Source organism: Urocitellus parryii, chromosome 5, assembly GCF_045843805.1.
Source record: "Urocitellus parryii isolate mUroPar1 chromosome 5, mUroPar1.hap1, whole genome shotgun sequence".
NCBI classification, from domain to species: domain Eukaryota; kingdom Metazoa; phylum Chordata; class Mammalia; order Rodentia; family Sciuridae; genus Urocitellus; species Urocitellus parryii.
Genome location: NC_135535.1, coordinates 20566800 through 20589157, shown reverse-complemented (window position 1 = coordinate 20589157; position 22358 = coordinate 20566800). Strand labels below are relative to the sequence as shown.

The 22358-nt window shown below is 32.9% G+C and overlaps 1 protein-coding gene across 3 annotated transcripts in view; it reads left to right on the top strand.

Moving 5' to 3' along the window:
• Scyl2 (SCY1 like pseudokinase 2) overlaps positions 1–22358 on the top strand; it is a 62369-nt gene that overhangs the window by 2020 nt on the left and 37991 nt on the right. For all 3 annotated transcript variants that reach the window (XM_026397623.2, XM_026397607.2, XM_026397615.2), the window contains exons 2-4: positions 8937–9140; positions 15831–15988; positions 19636–19780. In XM_026397623.2, coding sequence (XP_026253408.1) covers positions 8964–9140; positions 15831–15988; positions 19636–19780 — 480 coding nt within the window. In that variant the 5' untranslated portion in view covers positions 8937–8963. The remainder of the gene's footprint in view (positions 1–8936; positions 9141–15830; positions 15989–19635; positions 19781–22358) is intronic.

The window sequence follows — 22358 nt, the reverse complement described above, 5'->3', positions numbered from 1 at the left end:
TACTTTGGCCACCTTTGTTTTTTTAACTTGCTAGACTGAGTATTTAAAAAAATAGACCTAATCATATTGTATCTGTGTTTAAAATCCTTCAGTGGCTTCTCATTGTTTTTTTCCATAAACTGAAATGCCCTGTAAACCCCTTTAGTTGGCCTTCTGATTGCCTTTCTAACTTCATCTCCATGGTGCTTTCTGGCATTCCCTTTCTCCCTTGATTACCTTGTCCATCTTTCTTTCTTCGGATACATGGCATTTGGTTATACTTTGTGGAAACATCTCAGAGTCTGGAAATGCTTTTCCTTTCCTTTTCATCCAGTACTATCTATTCATCATTGAGCCCACTTTAGGGAACACTTTGCTGATGAGGATAGATTGTCCTGATTATATGTTCTCATGACACCATTTCAGAGTTGCCATATTAATTAATACTTAAATTAACTAGCTGTTCCTCATCTCCTGATACTGTGTAAATGCTTTGTAAATGTTTTTTAAATGAATGAAATCATTGAATGCTTACCAAATGTAAGCATTAAGAATTATTCTAAGTATTCTACATGCATTGGCATCTTCAGTCCTCAAAACAATCATTTGAGGTTTTGCGGTGCTCTACTCCGAAGCTAACTCCCCAGCCCTATTGATTTTATCTTGAGGTAGTGTCTAGCTAAGTTGTTGAGACTGACCCCAAACTCATCCTCCTGCCTCAGCTTCCAACATAGGTGGGATTATAGCAATTTGCCACTATGCCCAGTTTTCCCCTACCCCATTTTATAGAAATAGTGTAGCTAGGTGTGGGCATGCCTGTAATCCCAGTGACTTGGGAGGCTGAGGCGGGAGGATCACAAGTTTGAGGCTAGCCTCAGCAATTTAGGTCCTAAGCAACTTAGTGAGACCCTGTCTCAAAATAGAAAAATAAAAAGGGCTGGGATGTGGCTTTGTAGTAAAGTACCTTTGAGTTAAAGGCCCAGTACCCCCTCACCCACATAAAATGTTAGGGCGGCTAGTTGATGGTCACAGCTCTGGTAAGTGTTAGAATTGGCATTTGAACTCAAGATTTTTTTGCTACTGAAGATTATGTCCTTAACCATACAACAATTCTCATGCTAGGCGGTTTATAATAATCACCTGGGGGGCTTGGCCAAGCTACAAAAGGCCCTAACTGTATTTTTATAGATTGTGATTCCAGACATTTGGGATAGTACTTAGCAAGTTCCACATTATTTAGATATTCATCAGATTTTGAAAACTTTGTTTTAGATAGTACTTCACTGCTTTATGAATTTGTTTTTACACATTGTGCCACACTCTTTCAGATTTGGTGGTGCTAGGGATTGAACCTAGGCCCTTGTGCTTGTGAGGCAAGCACTGTATTGACTGAGCTATATTGCCAGCCCAGATTTGAGTTTTTTTTAAAGACTATATATATACTGAAATGACCTTATTTAGTTTAATTTCCTACCCAGTTATTTCTTTTTCCTGTCCTGTAGCTGAAGGGACTGAATAGTGGGAAGCTGCCACTGCTGCTGTTTTTTTTTTTTATTTAATAATCCAAAGACTCTTGTAAAAACTATACCTCATTAATCACATGGACTGGAAGTACCAAAAAACTGGGATGTAATCTCAGCTTTTTTTTTTTTTTTATGTTTTAAGTTTTTAGTTGTCAACGAATCTTTATTTTATTTATTTATATGTGGTGCTGAGCATCAAACCAGTGCCTTGCACATGCTTGGCAAGTGCTCTGCCACTGAGCTACAACCTTACTTGTTGTTCATCATAACTTGTTACTAATTTTATTTTGACTTTTCAAATTTTTATTTTTACTTTTTATGCTGAGAATGGAACCCTGGTACATACTAGGCAAGCACTCTCCATTGAACTATACGTATACTTCAATACTCAAGTTACTAAATTGTTGTTTTAGCATACATTACTTTATAATTTCTCTGTTGCTATTTAAATCTCATTGTACAATAGTCATAAGATTATAACCAATAATGGAAACTACTTACTGTTTAAGTAGTTTTTAATGCACTTATTGTGGTTCTTTTCACCTTTAGTATGTACTCACTAATTTGTTGTATAGTTGTGTAATTCACTTTACACTTCAGTTTTTTATGGTTTTTAAAAATCAACATTGTCTTCTGTAAGTAATCTGTTCTGGTTCAACTGATAATAAATTAGGTACTTTTTGTATTTGTAAAGAGAATGATTATATTCAGCTTGTATAATGTTGGTTCTGAATAAGATTAAACATGACTTCTATTTAGGTCAAAGAAAACATTTTTTGAAAACTTTCTTTTAAAAAATCTTCTGGTAATCTTTGAATGCTTCTATGTGGAAACATGTATTTTAAGAGTATATTTCAAAGTATTCATACTTTAGCTGTAACAAGTAAGCATTTCCTTTAGGAATATGGTTACTGTTTTTTCCCCCCAAATTTGAAAAGTATTTTACCAAAAGTATTTCATTTCATACAAATGTAATTGTAATTTAGAAGTGTTACATTTTATTTTATGAATACTTAACCAAATCAATGATTTTTTAAAGTGATATTCTTTTATTTTCAAGCATTTACATATAAATCTCAGACCCTTGTGCCTCTTTACAGGTTGAAGCATACTATTTTGAGCTAATTTTGTATTCATGCAAATGTTCTTTCTAGTCAATATTATTATTTTGTGCTTGTTGATGGTCTAGCCAGCAATACAATTTCATTGTCAGATGTATTAAAGAAACCTTAATTTACCTTTTTTTTGTGTGTGTGTGTGTATGTGGTACTGGGGATTGAATCCGGGGGCACTGTATCATTGAGTATATAGCCTTTTTATTTTATTTTTTTAGGTACTAGAGATTAAACCCGGGGCATTTTACTACTGTGACTTTTTATGTTGTGACTTTTTACTACATGTGACTTTTTATGTTGAGACAGGATCTCTCTCACTAAGTTGTTGAGACTGGCCTTGAAATTGGGATTCTCTTGCTTTGGCTTTCCAAGTAGCTGGGATTACAGGCATGTGCTTCTGTGTTCAGTTTAAAGTAACCTTAGTATTTGTATTGCAGTATTTTCATCAAAAATGGGAGCTAATCCTGCTTTTTAATATTTTATTCTTGGGGAAGTAGGGATTTCTTTGAGTTGTTATTTGAAAATCCATTTTTTAAGCATAAAATATAATTTTACCTATTTCTGCTATATCTAGAATTTCTGAGTAGGCAGAACTGAAAGAATTTCCAATTCCTCTTCACTGCCTGCCATCAGATGCTGTATTACTCAGCTTACTTTGTGAGGTACAGGTAAAACCTAGTGTTACAGCAGATTCTCCTATTGGGTCTACTGAAAGCCAGATAATGATTGAGCCAGATGGTAGAATGATACAATCATGGGATAATATGGAAACTACCCCATATCTTGTTTTGGCTGAAATTGAAGAGGTAGTTGAATTTCTTTCTTTCTTTCTTTTTTTTTTTTTTTTTTTTGGTACCAGGGATTGAACTCAGAGGCTCTCAACCACTGAGCCACATCCCCAGCCCTATTTTGTATTTTATTTAGAGACAGGGTCTCACTAATTGCTTAGCACCTCGCTCCTTACTGAGGTGGCTGTCTCAGCCTCCTGAGCTGATAGGATCACAGGCATGTGCCACTGCACCTGGGGAGGTAGTTGAATTTCAAGTGAATTCTATTAAGTATACAAGGAGAAATGGCTTAATGAGTAAACATTTCTGTCATTTATAACTTTTGAAAAGTGATCTTTATTAATCAAATGAAAATTTTTGAGAAAACATTTATATTTCCTACTGTCCTTTATTTTCTTGCTTTACTTTCTAAACTACATCATCTCTGAGTTATATATTGAAATTCTTTTCAGTCTTGAGGTATTCCCTGCCTCCACCCCTAGTATATCTTTTTTACTCCACTAGATGGGGTGATTAATCATCTTACTCATGCCTGAAACCCTGCTCCCCATGGTGATCTGGCTTTTCTAGTCTCTTTTGCCGTACTATTCTTCTTTTTTCTCTAGGTATTATCTGAACTACTTTGGTTTTGCCTTGTAGTTTTACTCCTACATTTCATCCATTCTCTATCTACTCACTTTCATTCTCTATTCTTTATCTGTCTTTAAAAGCATTTCTTACATTATTGTTTTGGGGAAACATTCTACTTTTTCTCTTCTTTTTTGCTCCTTTAACACTATATATTCTGTAGCATTTTATCTTTTCTGTAGGCTCATGCTACAGTTGTTTTACTTGTATGTTTTTTTCCCTCCTTAATGGTAGCTCCTTTGTAGTTTATTTTTTCTTTACCTTCTCCAGTTTCTTACATATTATGTTAGGTACATAGAAGGTATTCAATAAAAATTATATCACCAAATGAGTTTCCATATCTATTCTCCACCTTGTGTACTATGTCAGTGTTGTTCTGTTTAGGTAATGGATAGGCATTTCAAATTTGAATATCAACCATGAAAATATCCTTTGTTTTTCACAATGATGTAATCTTCTCTTCCATATCTTGGTACATGGTAACCCTCTTTCTGTAATATTATCCTCCTACTCTTTTTTTCCTACCTGAAATCACTTACTTTTGAGTTTATCTTAATGTTCCTGTAGCATGATATAGTCATGTCTCCAGTCACTGTTATAGTATCTGCCAGTCTAAGTCTGCCACTGGACTAAATGCCTAAAGAGCAGAAATGCTTCCATTTACGAGTTCCTAGTGTATAACAGTGTACATGGCAATAGTATGTCAGGCAGAGTTAGAGGAATGGATAGGTAGGTTTTAAGTAGGATTTTATATTCCTTCATCTTCCCATCAAAATCAGTAGAGATGTTCATAAAGAATAATTTGGATAGCAAATAAATATTTTCATAATGCCAATAGTAACATTTTTCTAATCACTTAAAAATGTAATAAATTAAAAAGGGAAAGAGAATATTTCCACTTATAGTTCAAGTCTTTAATAGAAAGAAGGAAGTTATACTTACATAAATATAATTACTGGAGAAAACAGGGTATAGACTAGTGCTGCCTTAGTCCAGTGGCTTTCAAAATTTTTGCTTGAAAAACATTGCACCTCTTCAACTGATTTTAGGCTAATGGCATTTGATATATTTTGTCTAGGTTGTATGTTGTGATTGTTCATTATTATTAAAATTTTATTTTATTTTTTATTTTTATTTTGTTTATCTTTGTTTGTATGTGGTGCTGAGGATCGAACCTGGGCTGCATGCATGCCAGGCGAGCGCGCTACCGCTTGAGCCACATCTCCAGCCCTTATTATTAAAATTTTAGAATTGAGATATTGTCACTGAGATATATGGGACTTAAACATTTAATACTGTTGAGATCTATAGCCTTACTGATTTTTTTTTTTTTTTTTGGGTTACTGAGAGAACTCTTGAAGTCTTCAATTAAAATTGTGGATTTCTATATTCTTTCAATTCTATCAGTTTCTGTTGCACTTATTTTGAAGGTCTCTCATTGCATGTGTATACATTTAAAATTGTTATGTTTTCTTGTTGAAAATATTTATCATTACAAAATATGTTTTATCTTTGAAGTCTATCCTGTTATTAATATATCCATTCCAGCTTGGTATATTACTTTTACATTTTTTGGGGGTGGATATTGGGGAATGAACTTGGGCACTCAACCACTGAGCCACATCCCCAGCCCTATTTTGTATTTTATTTAGAAACAGGGTCTTACCACGTTGCGTAGCATCTCACTGTTGCTGAGGCTGGCTTTGAACCAGTGATCTTCCTGCCTCAGTCTCCCATACCGCTGGGATTTCAGATGTGCACCACTACATCCGGCAACTTTTACATTTCTTTACCTGCGTTTTTGTATTTTTTGTTTTTATACCTTTATTTATTTGTTTATATATGGTGCTGAGGATTGAACCCAGGGCTTTACTCATGCTAGGCGAGAGCTTACCACCAAGCCATAACCCCAGCCCTGCATTTTTGTATTTTTAAAGTGAATTTTTTATAAGCAGCATATAGTTAGATATGCTTGCTTTTTAAATCCAATTTGACAATCTGGGCCTTTTAATTAGAATTTTGACTAATTTATTTAAATGTAGTTATTGATGTGGTTGGATTTAAATTAGCCATCTTGCTGTGTATTCTCTGTTTGCCACACTTGCTTTTTTTGTTCCTTTCTCTATCCCTATTTCATTTTTTAAAAATTTTTTTTTAGTTATACATGGACACAATATCTTTATTTTGTTTATTTTTATGTGGTGCTGAGGATCGAACCCAGGGTCTCACGCGTGAGGCGAGTGCTCTACCACTGAGCCACAACCCCAGTCCCTCCCTATTTCATTTTGTTATCTATTTTGTTTGCTTTAGGATTCTATTTTATCACCACTATTCACCTTTTACTTATGTTTTGTTTATTACTTTAGTTGTTATTTTAAGGTTTATAATGTATATTTTTAACTTGCCACAGTGTGCCTTCAAATGTTATATGGCTTCTCATGAAATGCAAGACTCTTTCAAAAATATACTTTCATTTCTCTCATCCTTTATTTTAGTATATTTTTTCTACACAAACACAATGTTATACTTTTACTTTACATGATCTGCCATCATTTAAAGATAATTCTAACAGAAGTTTTTTCATATGCCCTTATAATTTTTATTTTCAGTATCCTCCATTTCTTTTTTAGATCCAAATTTCTTTTTATTTTTTTTTTAAAGAGAGAGGAGGGGGAAGAGAGAGAGAGAGGGAGAGAGAGAGAGAGAGAGAGAGAGAGAGAGAGAGAGAGAGAAAGAATTTTTAAATATTTATTTATTTATTTTTCGCAGACACAACATCTTTTTTTTTTTTTTTTTTTTTTTTGTTTTTTGTATGTGGTGCTGAGGATCAAACCCGGGCCGCACACATGCCAGGCGAGCGCGCTACCGCTTGAGCCACATCCCCAGCCCAGATCCAAATTTCTATCTGTATCTTTTTCTTTCTTTTTGAAGAAATTCCTTTAGTATTTCTGGTAGAAGTTATGTTTGGCAACAAATTTTCTAGGTTTTGTTTTTCTAAAAAGCCTTTATTTCCCATTGTTCTCCCCCGCCCCCTTCTGTTTTGGGACTGACTATTAAAATCAGGGGTTCTATACTGCTGAGCTACATCCCTGGTCCTTTTTGTTTTGAGATAGGATCTCATTATGTTTCCCAGGCTGACCTCAGACTTGGTGATCCACCTGCCTCAGCCTCCTGAGTTGTTTTTTCTTTGAATTTTGAAGGTTATTTTCCTCACCATACAGGATTCTATGTTAATAATTTCTTTAGACCTCATTCAGTTCTCTGGTATACATAGTTTCTGAAGTGAAGTCTGGGGAAATTCTTATTTTTGTTCCTCTCTGTATGGTTTACCTGTTTTCTATAGCCACTTCAAAGATTTTTAATAAATTATTTTCAGCTATTTGGTATGATAGATATAGGTATGGTTTCCTTTGTGTTTTTCCTTTTTGTTTTTTGAATTTCTTGAAGCTTTGTATAATTTTTTAGAAAATTTGGAAAATTTTTTGCCATTATTTTTTCCAATAATTTTCCTCCCCTCTCTTCCTTATTTTGAGGATCTGTTTTCATGTATAAGATCTGTGATATTATCCCATGGATTACTGAGACTTTGTTCATCTTTTTTTTTTTTTTTTTCAAATTTTTACTCCATCTTCAAGTTTTGCTGTTTTCCCCCTTACACTGTCTAATATGTTCATCTCATTCCTGAAAGTAGTGAGATTTATTTAAATTTATTTTTCATGTCTTGAATTTTCATTTGGGCCTTTAAAAAATTCCATTTTCTTTCATTTTGTTCATGTTTTCCTTTAACTGCTTTGGACCTGTGATAACTTTTAATGTCTTTGCTAATTCTATGTATCTATCATCTTGAAGTCAGATTTTATTGACTGATTTTTCATTTGATTATAAGTTATATTTTTTTTCTTTTTGATGATTTTTGATTGAGTGCTGAACAATGTGATGTTACTTTGTTGAGTATCTGATTTTGTGTCTTGTGTCTTCCTTTCATGAACAATAGATTTTCTTCTGGAAGGCAGCTTAGTTAGATTAGTTTGGTTGCTTGAGAATGACTTTTGTTGTTAGAGCAGTTTTATCTTTTTTTTTTAAATTAAGAGATGGGGTCTTGATATGTTGTCCAGGATGACCTGCAGCTCCTGGGCTTAAGCATTTCTTCTTTCTCAGCCTCCTCAGTAACTGGGAGTACAGCACCATCACTCCCAGCTAGAATAGGTTTGTCCTATTAAGGCATAGTCCTGCTAAAATGCCCTAGTGATCAGTGAAGACTCTGCAGCCTGGCTGAGGAGCTCTGGAATGATTTTGAAGCCCTGTGTGAATTGAAACTATTCAGCTCACAAGCACCTTAATTAATAGAACTAGTAGAGTCTCAAAGTACATGTGTGCACTTTAGTATTAACAAAACATGAAGGGGACCTTGTGCTCTTTTTCAACATAGCACCTTTCACTTTGAAATTCTGTCCCTGAACTTCCAGTGGTTTCTGCATCTCTGAATTGTAGTTCATCCCCTTAGCTGACTGGAATTCTGCTTATTACTCTGATTTGATATGTGCTTGGGCAGAAAGCAGGGGCAAATCCTTGGGTTCACCTTTCAGTGTGAAGATTCTGATCTTCTATACCACTTAAGTCTTAAAGGGTACATGTTATATAATTGAACAGCATTTATTTTTTTCCTTTATGTCAGTGTCCAGTGTGAGCATGTCTTTTTCTGGTTTGTGAGAACTGTGGTTGAGAGGAACTGATCATTTGGTTCTAGCTGTAAATGTATAGTCAAGTGTATTGGGTTCTCTGAAGGCAAAACCAACATGTAACTTATCTGTTTGGTATTGTTTGTTTAAACTTTTCAAACTAAATTATGAATAAGTGCTTGGACAAAAAATGATGAGCTCTCCCATATCCTTGTGTGTTTCTAGGTGACTGTAACTACCTAATACACAACCATGGAGTCCATGCTTAATAAGTTGAAGAGTACTGTTACAAAGGTAACAGCTGATGTCACTAGTGCAGTAATGGGAAATCCTGTCACTAGAGAATTTGATGTTGGTCGGCACATTGCCAGTGGTGGTAATGGGCTAGCTTGGAAGATTTTTAATGGCACAAAAAAATCTACAAAACAGGTAAGTTATTCTGTCTAGTTGGAAAAAAAATACATGCTAAGTACTGTAAAGTATGTGTATGTATTTAAAAAAAATTTTTTTAAAGATGGACACAATATCTTTATTTATTTTTATGTGGTGCTGATAGAACCTTGTGCCTCACAAGTGCAGGGCAAGTGCTCTACTGCTGAGCTATAACCCCAGCCCCTCATGTATGATTTTTATGTTAAGAAGTACCAAAAGTTCTTAAAAAAAATAAAAAATTCTTTAATGGATTCTTAATTCAGCTCTTTGTTTTTCATTTCATCTTATGAAGTCACCAAAAACAAAAATTTTAAAATATGCTCTGTGCCTCCTGCTTTACAGATATGCTGTTTGACATACCATGCTAACCTACTTTTGTTTACTTAATAACAAAGTGTTACAAATACCACTTTACTTAATAAAGTGTTATTTAAGCATATTAAAAGATAATAATTGCAAAATATATTTTAGGATAAAAATTGCCATAGCACTTAAGTTTTCTTTTACATTTGACAATAAATTATCAGGAAAATATCTATTTAAATACAGCCTTATAGAAAATAGACTTCTAAATTTTTTTATGTGTGTTTATCTGATAGCTTTTGCCATTAGAAGGGGATAATAGTTGTGGGATATATTTAGTAATGTGTTTTGAGTTATATTATTCTGTAGTCATTTGTTTTTTGGGACTAACTCTTCTTTTAGGGAAGAGTAGTTTGAGTTTTTTTTCTCCTTTAATTTGGCTTAAGAGATCAGCAGATGGTTCTTAGTATCATTAGTGTTAAATTTTATTAGCAGCTTTTTGTTGGAATTTTTAAGATATAAAAAAAATCCAGGTTTAAAATCTCTGTAGAAATAAGATCTTTTTTTAAAAACTTTTTTTAGTTGTTGATAGACATTTATTTTATTTATTTATTTTTATGTGGTGCTGAAGATTGAATCCAGAGCCTCACATAGGCTAGGCACAACCCCAACCCAGAAATAAGATCTTAAAAAAAAAAAAAGTCTAAATACTGCTAACGTTAAGTATCTCCTGTTTAGCGCATATTTTTCCCCCCCCAATGCTGGGGAATTGAACCTAGGGTTTTGCCCATGCAAGCTAGGCAACCATCCACCTCTGAGCTATATCCCTGGTCCATTTAGTACACTCTTATTCTCCAAAACCCAACAATATTTCTGAGTTAAAAGAATCCTTTTAAAAGTATATTTAAGGCTTTCATTCCCTTTGAAAGGTTAGGGTATTTTTTCTTAGGGTTATTTCAAATTTATATAAGTATCTGGTGAATTATAATTTTCAGATCATGTACAGTTTTTGACTTTATAATCTAGATGGTGAATTACTACTCTGTGAAGAATAGTAATTACAGCACCTACAGAGTAAATAAAACAAAGTAAATATTTATGAAACCTGGGATGTCACAATATAAAAAATTAGTAAACAACAATTTACTTGTGAACTTGGTAATTTCGTTGTACCTGATTGGACACATTTTTGTTAGTATTCTGGTTTTACATTCCCAGCAAAAATCAGTAGAAATTGTTCTGCTGATATTTACTGTTTTTCAAGGGCATTCATTCCAGAATTCCTCATAGTGAATAATTTATGAAAGTAAAATATAGACTTGCTGAGAATCATCAGTGTGTAATTGTTTTCATTTTTAAATTAAAAAAAATTTAATTTAATTTTGGAGTGCTGTTATTAGAAACTTATTCGTTAGATGAAAATATGACTATTGAGACTGACAGTTTGTTTAAATAATTTGTAATGAAAGCAGCACATAATTATAATTTCCATCTCACCCATATACCTAATTTTTTCTTCCTTTCATGTAGAAAAATAATTCTACATTTTTGAAATTTCTTTCATCTATTTGTGTGTGTGTGTGTGTGTGTGTGTGTGTGTGTGTGTGTGTATGTGTGTGTGATGCTAGGGATTGAACCCATGGCCTTGTGCCTGAGAGGCAAGCACTCTACCAACTGACTATATATATCCCTAGCCATCTTTCAACTATTTTATACCAAGTTTTTTTAAAAATTCCTTTTTTTTAAATAGGGCAACTGTGGTGTAATTTTGTCTTCAGAGTTGTATACATTGGCCTGGTACATATTTTTTCCTCCTGACTGCTTCATGAGCTTCATAATACCTTTAGTTTAAATAACTTATTAGTTTCTGTGAGAATAATGAAGATTGGTTGGTTTTTAAAGTTTTAAACATAATAAATGTTTCATTGTTCATAGTTTATCTAGTCTACTAAATGTAGAATTGAACTTAGTTCATTAAGTATTAAAAAACGTACATTTGTTATTTAGATGCCAGTATTTGTGGGTGGAACTCACAAATATTTTGTGCATGAAAGCATAACTAAATTATAATAAGTAAACAAATTATACTTTGTTTTAAAATAAAGGAGACCATTATGCAAAGCTTGATATATTATTAGTCAAGTTGCTTTGATAAAAAAAATCAAAATTATTTGTAGTAATTTTAAGGGGTATATGTTGCTACGTTTCAGTCTTCTCAAAAATCAAGTTATTTTAAACTTATTATAAATTAAAATTTAGTTTTTATTTCATTGTTTTGAAGGAGTATTATCTCAAAATCAGATGGAAGATGAAGAGTCTGATGTTTGGCAGTTATTACTGCCCAGTCACAAAGGGTCCAGAAAATAGAGATCATAGGAAACATCTGTGTTTCAGAAAATGTCTTTGGTGGCTCTTAAGAGAGAGGTTAATGGAGGTCATGATTGCGGTTAGAGAATCCTAAATGCATTACTTTATATCACATAACTTAGATTTTATTTCTTGAATGATCTAGTTTTCAACAAAGTTCACTTTTATAGTAAGCAAGGATCTTTTTAAAAAAAACATATAAATCAGGTCTATTTCAAATGAAACATCCTCAGTTGTGACAAATATTAGTTTTTAGAAGAACTTTATAGTCTTTTTTTTTCTTTTTTAAATTGGGCTGTTGGAAAAACATACTTTTTAGTGGGTGTCTTTTCTTTCAGTGTATTTTAAAGAATATGCAGTGAATAAACGTTAGGAACAATTGCAAGCAAATATTGCACATATTTTGTTCTAATCAATTATTGTGTAAAAAGACTCAATTTTTTATCATTACTTTATTTTTGTTTTTAATTTTTTTTTAGTCAACAAATCATTTATAAAGGAGCAATCTATAGACTGTGAAAAAACATTTGCAGTACACACACTTGTTTACAAAATATGCAAAGACTGGAAAACTCAACAATCAGCTAATAATGCAATTAAAAATTAATGAATCACATAAACAGGTGTTTCATTAAAGAGAATAATCAAATGGCAAATAGGCATATGTAAAAATACTCAGCCTTATTTGTTGTTAGAGAATTTCCCATTAAAACCATAATGGGGCTGGGGTTGTGGCTCAGAGGTAGAGCAGTTGCCTCTCACTTGTGAGACCTTGCATTCGATCCTCAGCACCACATAAAAATAAATAAGTGAAATAGAGGCATTGTGTCCACCTACAACTAAAAAATAAAATATTAATAAAACCCCAAACAAACAATAATGGGTGGCCAGGCATGGTGGTTCACGCCTGTAATCCCAGCATCTTGGGAGGATGAGGCAGGGATTGAGAGTTCAAAGCCAGCCTCAACAAAAGCAAGACTCTAAGCAACTCAGTGAGACCCTGTCTCTAAATAAAATACAAAATGGGGCTGGGGATGTGGCTCAGAGGCCAGTGCCCCTGAGTTCAATCCCTGGTTGCTCCCCTACCCCCCCACCGATAAAACACAACAAAAACAAACCATAATGGTTTTCAACAAAGTTCACCTTTGGTACAATAAGCGCTCACACGTATAATTTTTTATTTGCAAAATAAAAAATGTTAACAAACAATAAAATAAATCTGTTGCTGTGTACCATATGATAAATGAGAGAAGGAACAATTGCAACAAAAGCATTCCACAGTCCTCTCTGAGCCTGGCAGCAGGACTGTTCAATATGTTTTCCAAAATATTAAGTCATCAAACCTATCATTTACCCAATTTTTCACTGATCTTCATGTAGCAAATATTACACATTACTGCACACAGGAAACACAGATGTTTCCTGTGATCTCTATTAATTAATTTAAATATAAATGATCTAGATATTATAATTAAAAGGTATAAGTGTTCAACATGTGTAAAAAGCAAATAGTAGCTATATGCTCTATGCATATATTACTCTTTAAATATCAATACACCAATGTGTTAAAAGCAAATGGAGGGGAAAAAAAACATGAGAAATCTGAAATAGAGCTATTAGTATAAAATTAATTTCAAGAAAAAGTATTCTCAGAGATAAAGGTAAACATTTCATAACATAATATTGTAACTTCTTCAAGAAAGTATAATAATCCTAAGTGTAAATGTACCTAATAACAATTTCAAAGTGCTTGAAGTAAAAATTAATAAAACTAGAAAACAAATCCACAATCATTTGGAGATTTTAAGCCCCCTCACTTTGCTGGAAGGAGTAATGATTTAGAAGGCTTAACAACATTAATCAGCCACCTTTACCTATTTGTTATTTCCAGAAAACTATATATAAAAATGATATGTAGGGTCTGGAGATGTGGCTCAAGTGGTGGTGCGCTCGCCTGGCATGCGTGCGGCCTGAGTTTGATCCTCAGCACCATATACAAACAAAGATGTTGTGTCCGCCGAAAACTAAAAAATAAATATTAAAATTCTCTCTTTCTCTCTCTCTCTCTCTCTTAAAAAATGATATGTAGAAAATTAATAAGGATAGACAGTATTCTGTCATAAAATAAGCTTTTTTTTGGAGAAAATTTTAAAATTAAAAGACTCAAATTTAAACTACAGTTAATCATTGTCTAAAGATGTACTGGATAGTTGCACTTTGTCATCTTTTATGTATATTTTAAATCATAATGAAAAGATGAAAAGGATTTTAATTTGAAATAATAAAATGCTTCTAATTAATTAATTGCTTATCTTTATTGATAAAAAAAGTGGGCAATAAACACCGGAGATGCTTCTACCAAGATCTAGCTTTGTTTTTTGTTTGCTTTTGGTCTGCTAGTGATCCAGTCTCTGGATCCTCACTCTTCAAGCACTCCACCATTCAGGCACACCCTATCCCCACCACTAAGACATTGTTGCTTGCTTCAAAAAGTCTATAATATATAGATAGAGACAGGCAGGACTTTTATGGAAGTGGCATATATGTGTTAGCAGAGTGGGTAGGACAGGTTGATTGTCCCTTATGAAGTGCTTGGGATCAGAAATGCTTACATTGAGTATCCTTAGCCCAAAATCTGAAACTTGAAACTCTTTGAGGATCTCAGCTTCAATTTTGGAGCATTTTGAATTTCATATTTTCAGATTGGAAATGCTCAATCTGATAGCAAAATAATAAAAGAGAAATACAAGTTGGAAATTGATTATGATATATTCTGATGAAAGGTTTTAAAATATAGGCTAAGAGTTTTAGGAAATCAGTATGGGGTCTGAAGAGTTATTAACATAATTTTGTTGAAATTGATTAATTTTAACTGATTTGAATAAAGAGAAAAGTATTTTTAAGATAGTTAGTTGATAACCTGTTCTGTCCTGTGTAGAAATCTGTCATCTTTTACCTTAAACAATAAATGAATCTTTGAAAGAATTTTATGTTGTTTATTTTTCTTTGTTCTTTTAAGAGTGGTAAAACTAAGAGCTCAAGAACCATTTCATGTGATCTTTTTTTAAGGCTTAAAACATCTTGAAAAAATAAACACATTTAAATTAGATGCATTTATAAAATGTGTTACAGCAGAACACTTAACTAAAATAAGATTTTGCGCATGATTGGTGCCATAGGAACTTGAACTTCTAGGTCATTTTTTTTTTTAGTTCAAATTAATATTATATAACACTCTTACTTTCTTCTCTTATGTCTCTTAATGATCAAAAGAGCTAGGTTGATCTGTTTATACAGGTTGAGCATCCCTAATCCAAAAAACCTGATATCTGAAATGCTTCAGTATCCAAAATCTTTTGAGTGCCAATATGATGCCACATGTGGAAAATACCACACCTGACCTCATGTAACAGTCAAAATGTAGATTCACTAAAAATCTTGTATAAAGTTACTTAAGTCTATCTGAGTAAAGGCATATATGATGTAAATGGAATTCCAGATTATGCAAGATTTCAGAATCTGAGAATAAAAGCCAAATCTGAAATACCTCTGGTACAAAACATTTCAGATAAGGGACACTCAGTCTGTATATGAATGTTATTTAAAGCTGTCACTCAACTTCAGTGCTTTCTTTCCTGAAAGCATGTACCATGTTATTACTTTACTGTTCCATATTTGTCTCTTTGCTATTTCTGAGGAGACAGAGTGGCATATTGGCCCTAGAATTAGTCTACCTGGGTAACTGAGTCTTGGCAGTTCAGTTTTTGCTGTAAGATCTTAGATAAAACATTTCCTATGTTCTCTTTAGATGAAAACTCTGGGTCTCATACCTTTACAATTATTTAGATTTATTAGTCATAAAGGAAACAACATTTTAATCAGAAAGGTATTATAATGGTGCTAAAATTTTCATGGCATTAGTTTTTATTTCTAATTGTAAACTGCTGACATTCAAATATAACTTTATTATTTTTATATAGTTCTTGATTAAAATTAGTGACACAATTCTTTTATTAGGAAGTGGCTGTTTTTGTCTTTGATAAAAAGCTGATTGACAAATATCAGAAATTTGAAAAGGATCAGATCATCGATGCTTTAAAACGAGGAGTCCAACAGTTAACACGGTTACGACACCCTCGACTTCTTACTGTCCAACATCCTTTAGAAGAATCAAGGTAAATTTTTTATAGAAATTTATATAGGAGACTTTGTGAAAAAAGTTATAAATAACTATATTTGGTCTATTTCAAATATTATCAGTGAAAAATTGTTACAAACTGTCATTCTTATATATTAGTTTCCTAAAATTTATTTGCATTTTGCATGTATTCTCTTTTTTTGAATATTGATAAAGACTTACTTCACATTTGCCTTGAGTCTGTATTTAAGTGTCTTTTCTATGCTCAGCACTACAGTAGTCAAAATGGAAGATGTAAGAGAAGTATGGAGTATATTCACTGCCTTGAAAATGTCTGCCTTGCTAATTTGTTAAAATTTCTTGTCTCCTTTTTATTGAGGCAATATTTGAAGACCAATTTTGTGTGTGTGGCAAGTGCATTTCCAGACATTTAATCTTCTGTTTTTCCCAGCATGTCAATCCATAGCTTTCATTTACTTTACTATGTATTTTTTCTTGAGGATGATCTTGGGAAATATTGCTGACCAGAAAATGAAATTTATGTAATCTTGACTAGACTGTCAAGCCTGTGATGCTTTTAATAATCCTTTAGAAACCCTAGCTTTATAAAACCTTTTCCATATTATTCATAGCCAAATTGTTTTATTTGCTCCTTCTTAGCAGACTATATTCCCCTTTTAGTTTAGGATCCTTACTCAAGTGATTTGCCATTTGTGTTCTGTGGTCCCTAGTATTTTAAGGATAGGATAGGAACAGGCAAGTAAGGTACACAACTGTCAGAGTTCCAAACTTCTCATCTCCCTTCAGGTACTGTAATTTTGCTTTTATCAGTTTGGCATATTAGATTTCTTCAGAAAATTCTTACACTAGAATCTTTACTAATCAGCCCCTCTAAAAAAGCAGGAGACCGCCACCACCACCTAAAAGAAGACAGAATTTACCATGTGAAAACTATCCTAAATGTTTTACATTGTTTTACTTATTTAAGTTTCACAATAATGTAGGATGAGGATCAGAGATATTACTTAAAGCTGGCAGAGATGTGATTTCTGAGCTCACTTTTTTTTTTAACTGTACCATGCTATGCCTGCCCAGAAATTTGCTCATATGTCTCTTATCATAAAAATATTCTTATTACTTGTATCTACAGCGTATATCTCATAATTATATTTTTAAATTTCTCGTGACAACCAGTATGTTACACTTTCTCTGTCTCAGCAGCTTCTTTTATAGTGAATTAAACATTATAGAACTAGAATTTTGTTGGTAAGCAGAAAGAGAGAATTCACAGATTACTTTAAGATATCTTAATTGTGAGGTTGTAAAAATTGTAGAAACATTAGTAGAAATAGGAACATTTTAGAAAAGGAAAAAAATAGGTTCTAGTCGTTAATGAATTAATAATATTGAATGGCACAGAAATTATCCAAAGGAAATCTCCTACAGAAAGGATAATTCAGATGAAAGTTCAGAGTTGGTGATGTGTATGGGAATAACAAAGGCAGTAATTGAAATTTAACCAGATTAAAATGGATTTTTTTCAAGAACATGAGTAAAATGAGCAGTAGACTGAGGAATGTACTTTGAAATGTAGGGAGGTTAAAAGAGCCAGGGAAGGAAAAAGGAGAAATCATTGTCATATGGCAGGAGAAAACCTGGCAGCATTTTATAGAAGCCAAGGGAGAGGGACAAAAGGACCCAATTGCACTGGAGACTGAAGAATGGAAAGAAAATAAGAACTGAGAAGAATCATTACGCTTAACTAGTGAGAGGTTATTAGTGACATTCAACAGTTTCAATAAGATGGCAGTTTGTAACCAGAAAATGTAACAGAATCCAGAAGACATGTGGGTCAAGTCTTGTTGGAGGAACTCAAAGGAAGATGGTTGAGGAATCAGTAATACACTCAGGTAAAGTTTAAGGCTAATGAGTTTATTCGTTCATGTTTGATGAACTGTAATTTTTTGTGAAGTAGAAAGTGGCTACTAGGTAAATAGTAGATAAAGAGAACCATGGAATAAAGAATGAAATAAGAGGACTGTGAATAAATGTTATTGAATGTTGAAAAACAAAGAGAACAAGGTTCAAGTATACTTTGTGTAAAAGAAACCTGTGATGGTCATTACAGGATTAAAATTTGCCTAGTAAAAGATAAATAAGGTGAGAGTTTATTATTGGTCACTGGGGAAAAGAAAGGAATCACATATAACAAGGACTGAATTTGTTGTACAAAGATACTGGGAAGCTAAGTTTTGGTGGAGGTGGTGAAAATAAATGACTGGTAAGAAACTGTGTTTGGGAAGTGGTCCTTAAGAACATATACCCTTTTCAATGTGATTAATAATAATAGAAATGAATTTTCATGAAAGATTGTAAGGCCTTAGAACTTGAATGATAATCATAGATTTTTGATGTGACTAAGGATGATTTTTTGGGTCGAGAGAGAGAGTATTTGAGCAACTTTCAGAACCATTCTGTAAAAGAATGCCTTAGTGTCCTCTGGGTTAATGAGGTGAATCCTAGGCATAAAAACAAGATAGCATCCTTCATAATGACTGAACAGGTAGGAAATATGATCCTTTTCTCTTTCAATCTTAAGTAGATCTGTTTCTGTCTGATATATATTGAATATATGTGGTTTTGTTTGAAAAATAGGTTGAAGGCAGATAAAAGGTTATTTAGATATTATAGACATGTGAAACAACAAAGTTCATATTAGTGGCACAGAAACTTGGTTTAGCCTTGTTGCTATACTACCTTGTAATCCTTCATTGCCAGAGCCCAAAGCCTAAAGCCTAAAATGTTAGGGCTTGAGCCTCAGATGGTTGGTAATTGTAACAGCAATAAGAAGAGTTTATTGAACATGCACTAGATGCTTTGCTATATATTTTATGATTATCTCATTTGATCTTCACAGTAACACTTCAAGGTGCATCTGTTACTGTCATTTTACATATGGGCATAGTGAAGCTCAGAGTTAAGTGTGCAGTGTCAGTAAGGTGGGAATAGGTATGCTGGAACTTGAAATCAGATATTTATCTTTCTTTAAAGCTTGAGTTCTTGATCATTACTCTATAAAGCTATTGAATGTCAATATCTAATGTTTTCTGGATTTTTCATTCTTATACACCAAAAAGCAATGATTAAAAAAATGTAAAACTGCAACACCTTTCAAAAATGGATAAAAGCAAAGTTGCTTTGATTGTAAGTAAGAATGGGGGACTGGAGGTATGCCTGTTCCTTTTCCTGATCCTCTTGCTCTTGAGGCATCAGTGGGAATTCTGTAGGTTCCCTGAGTAGCATATTGTGAAAATTACAGCTTTAGAAATAAGGATATCATATGTATAATATAACAATTTTTAAGTAAGTTTATTGGTTTCCCATAAGGAATATCAATCATTGAAGAAGTTAACAGTTGAAATAATATCTTATTTCCTGATGTTTTAAGTTAAAAAAAATGTATCAGTTGTTATAACACTTAGTTTAGAAGATTGATTTATCCAGGATAATTCATATATAAAGCCTCCTGATATTGTTTGAAATGTTCTATAACTATGCTGAAATTTACAAATCTAAAATAGTCTACCTTATCAGTAGTTTAATAGGATTTCTAATAGTTTATGTATATTTGATTTTGATAATGAATAAAAAATGATAGTAATAACTCTTTCTTTTTGAAAACAGGGACTGCTTGGCATTTTGTACAGAACCTGTTTTTGCCAGTTTAGCCAATGTTCTTGGTAACTGGGAAAATCTGCCTCCCTCTATATCTCCAGACATTAAGGATTACAAACTTTATGATGTAGAAACTAAATATGGTTTACTTCAGGTATGTATTTTTATTTAACATGTAAAAGTTTTTCCTTTAAGGTTATTTTTGGCTTTTTCAAATTTATTAGACATTGTAAACTATTTTATATAAACCTTTTGTTCTTATTAGTAATTTGAAAACAGTTTCTGTGTTGTATAATTTTTTTTTTTTTGCAGTTTATTGTTAGGCTTGGATAATATTTTAAATATATAAAACTGATAACTTTGGTAAACTTTGAGGAGGGGAACTTATTGATTGGTTAATGGGATGGGTTCCTTTTGATTTTTTTGAATTTTTATTCATGTAAGTAATTTCATAAAAAAAATTATAAGTTGAAATATAGTATTGAATAATAATATTACTTCTCTAAAAAAATTTAGTAGCTATCAAGAGATATTATTGGCTTTTCCACATACTTTTAAGATTTTTCTTTCTTTTCTTACCAGAATAATATCTTCAGCTCCATATAGTAGATTTATGTAACAGATTTTGAGATCCTGGTGGACAGAGATCATTTTATTGATTGACTGATTATGGTACTGAGGAGTGAACCTAGGGGGCATTTTTACCACTAAGCTATACCCCTGTCCTTTTGTTTGTTTGTTTTTGAGAGGCTGTCACTAAGTTGCCCACATTGGCCTTGAACTTGTGGTCCTTCTGCCTCAGCCTCCAAAGTAGCTGGGATTATAGGTATGTGCCACCTTGCCTGGCCATTTTATTTATTATTTAACAGCTAGCTGTAAAACATAATTGACATACTTAATAGGCTGCACATATGTGAAATTTGACACATATAATCCTACGAAACCATCACCAAAATCAAGATAATGCACATATCCATCACTCTCCAAAGCTTTCTCATACTCCTTGTATCCTTCCCTCTCTGTATCTTGTCCCAGGAAGTCACTGACTTGCTTTCTACCCCTATGGATCAGTTTGTATTTTCTAGAATTTTATAAATGGAATCCTATAGGTGTGTGTTTTTTTAATCTGGCTTCTTTCAGTCAGTGTAATTATTTTGAGGTTTACCCATATCATTGTATGTATCAATAGTTGATGCATTTTTATAATGGAGTAATAGTCCATTGGATGCATATATCAGTTTGTTTATCCATTTATCTGTTGATGGTCACTAGCATTGTTTCTAGTTTTTGGCTTATAGCTAATGAAGCTGCTGGAATATTTGTGTACAAGATTTTGTATGGACACAGATACTTTCATTTCTTCTGATTAAATAAATAGCTGTGAGTGGAATGACTAGATCAAATGTTATTTGTGTGTTTCACTTTTTAAAGAAACTGACAGACTTTTCCCAAAGTGGTTATACTGTCTTTCATTCCCATTAACAGTATAATGTGAATTAGTATAATTAATATATCTTTGTTAAAAACTCTGTTATTTTCATATCTTTTTTTTCATATCTTTGTTAAAAACTCTGTTATTTTCTTCCTTTTAATTTTAACAGGTGTACATTAGTATCTGTAAGTGGTTTTAATTTGTATTTCCCTAATGAATATTAATGATACTTATTACATTTTCATATGTTTCCTTGCCATATGGATATTCTCTTTGGTGAATGTCTGTTCAGACATTTGCCCAGTTTTTGAATGTTTTCTTATTAATGAGTTTTTAAGATTTCTTTACATGTTGTAGACACAAATCCTTTGTCAGATATATAATTAATAATTATTTTCTCCTAGTCTGTGGCTTATCTTGTCATTTTCCTAACTATATTTTTTAAAGAATGGTGGTAAAATTCCATCTTTGTTATTATTTATTTATTTTTTTAGAGAGAGTGAGAGAGGAGAGAGAGAGAGAGAGAGAGAGAGAATTTTTAATATTTATTTTTTAGTTCTCGGCGGACACAACATCTTTGTTGGTATGTGGTGCTGAGGATCGAACCCGGGCCGCACGCATGCCAGGCGAGCGCGCTACCGCTTGAGCCACATCCCCAGCCCCCATCTTTGTTATTTTTAAATGTATGTTTAATCCATTAAATATGTTGACTTGTTGTACAGCCAAGACTACCATCCACATTTACATAACTGTTTTCATCTTGCAAAACTGAAACTGTACCTGGTAAACAATAACTCTTATCCCCTACATTCCCCCAATTCTTGGCATCTACAGTTCTATTTTCTGTCTCTGTGAATTTGACTACTCTGTATACTTTATATAAACAGAGCCCTTTGTAATTAGCTTATTTCACTATGTCCTCAAGGTTTATCCATGTTATAGCATGTGTCAGAATTTCCTTCCTTTATAAGGTTGAGTAACATTCCATTGAATGCGTGTACCACATTATAAGCAATTCAGTTGTACTTTAATCTGTCAACTGACTCCTGATTTGCTTCTATGCTTTGGCTTTCGTGAATAATCTGCTGTGAACACACACACACACACACACACACACTCTTTGAACAACTTTTTTTTTGTGTGTGTGTGTGTATGTGTGTGTGTGTATGGTGGAGGTACTAGGGATTGAACCCAGGAAGATTTTATACCCCCAGTCCCTTTTATTTTTTGTTTTTAGACAGGTTCTTGTAAATTGCTGAGGCTGGCCTTGAACTTTGATCCTCCTGCCTCAGTCTCCTGA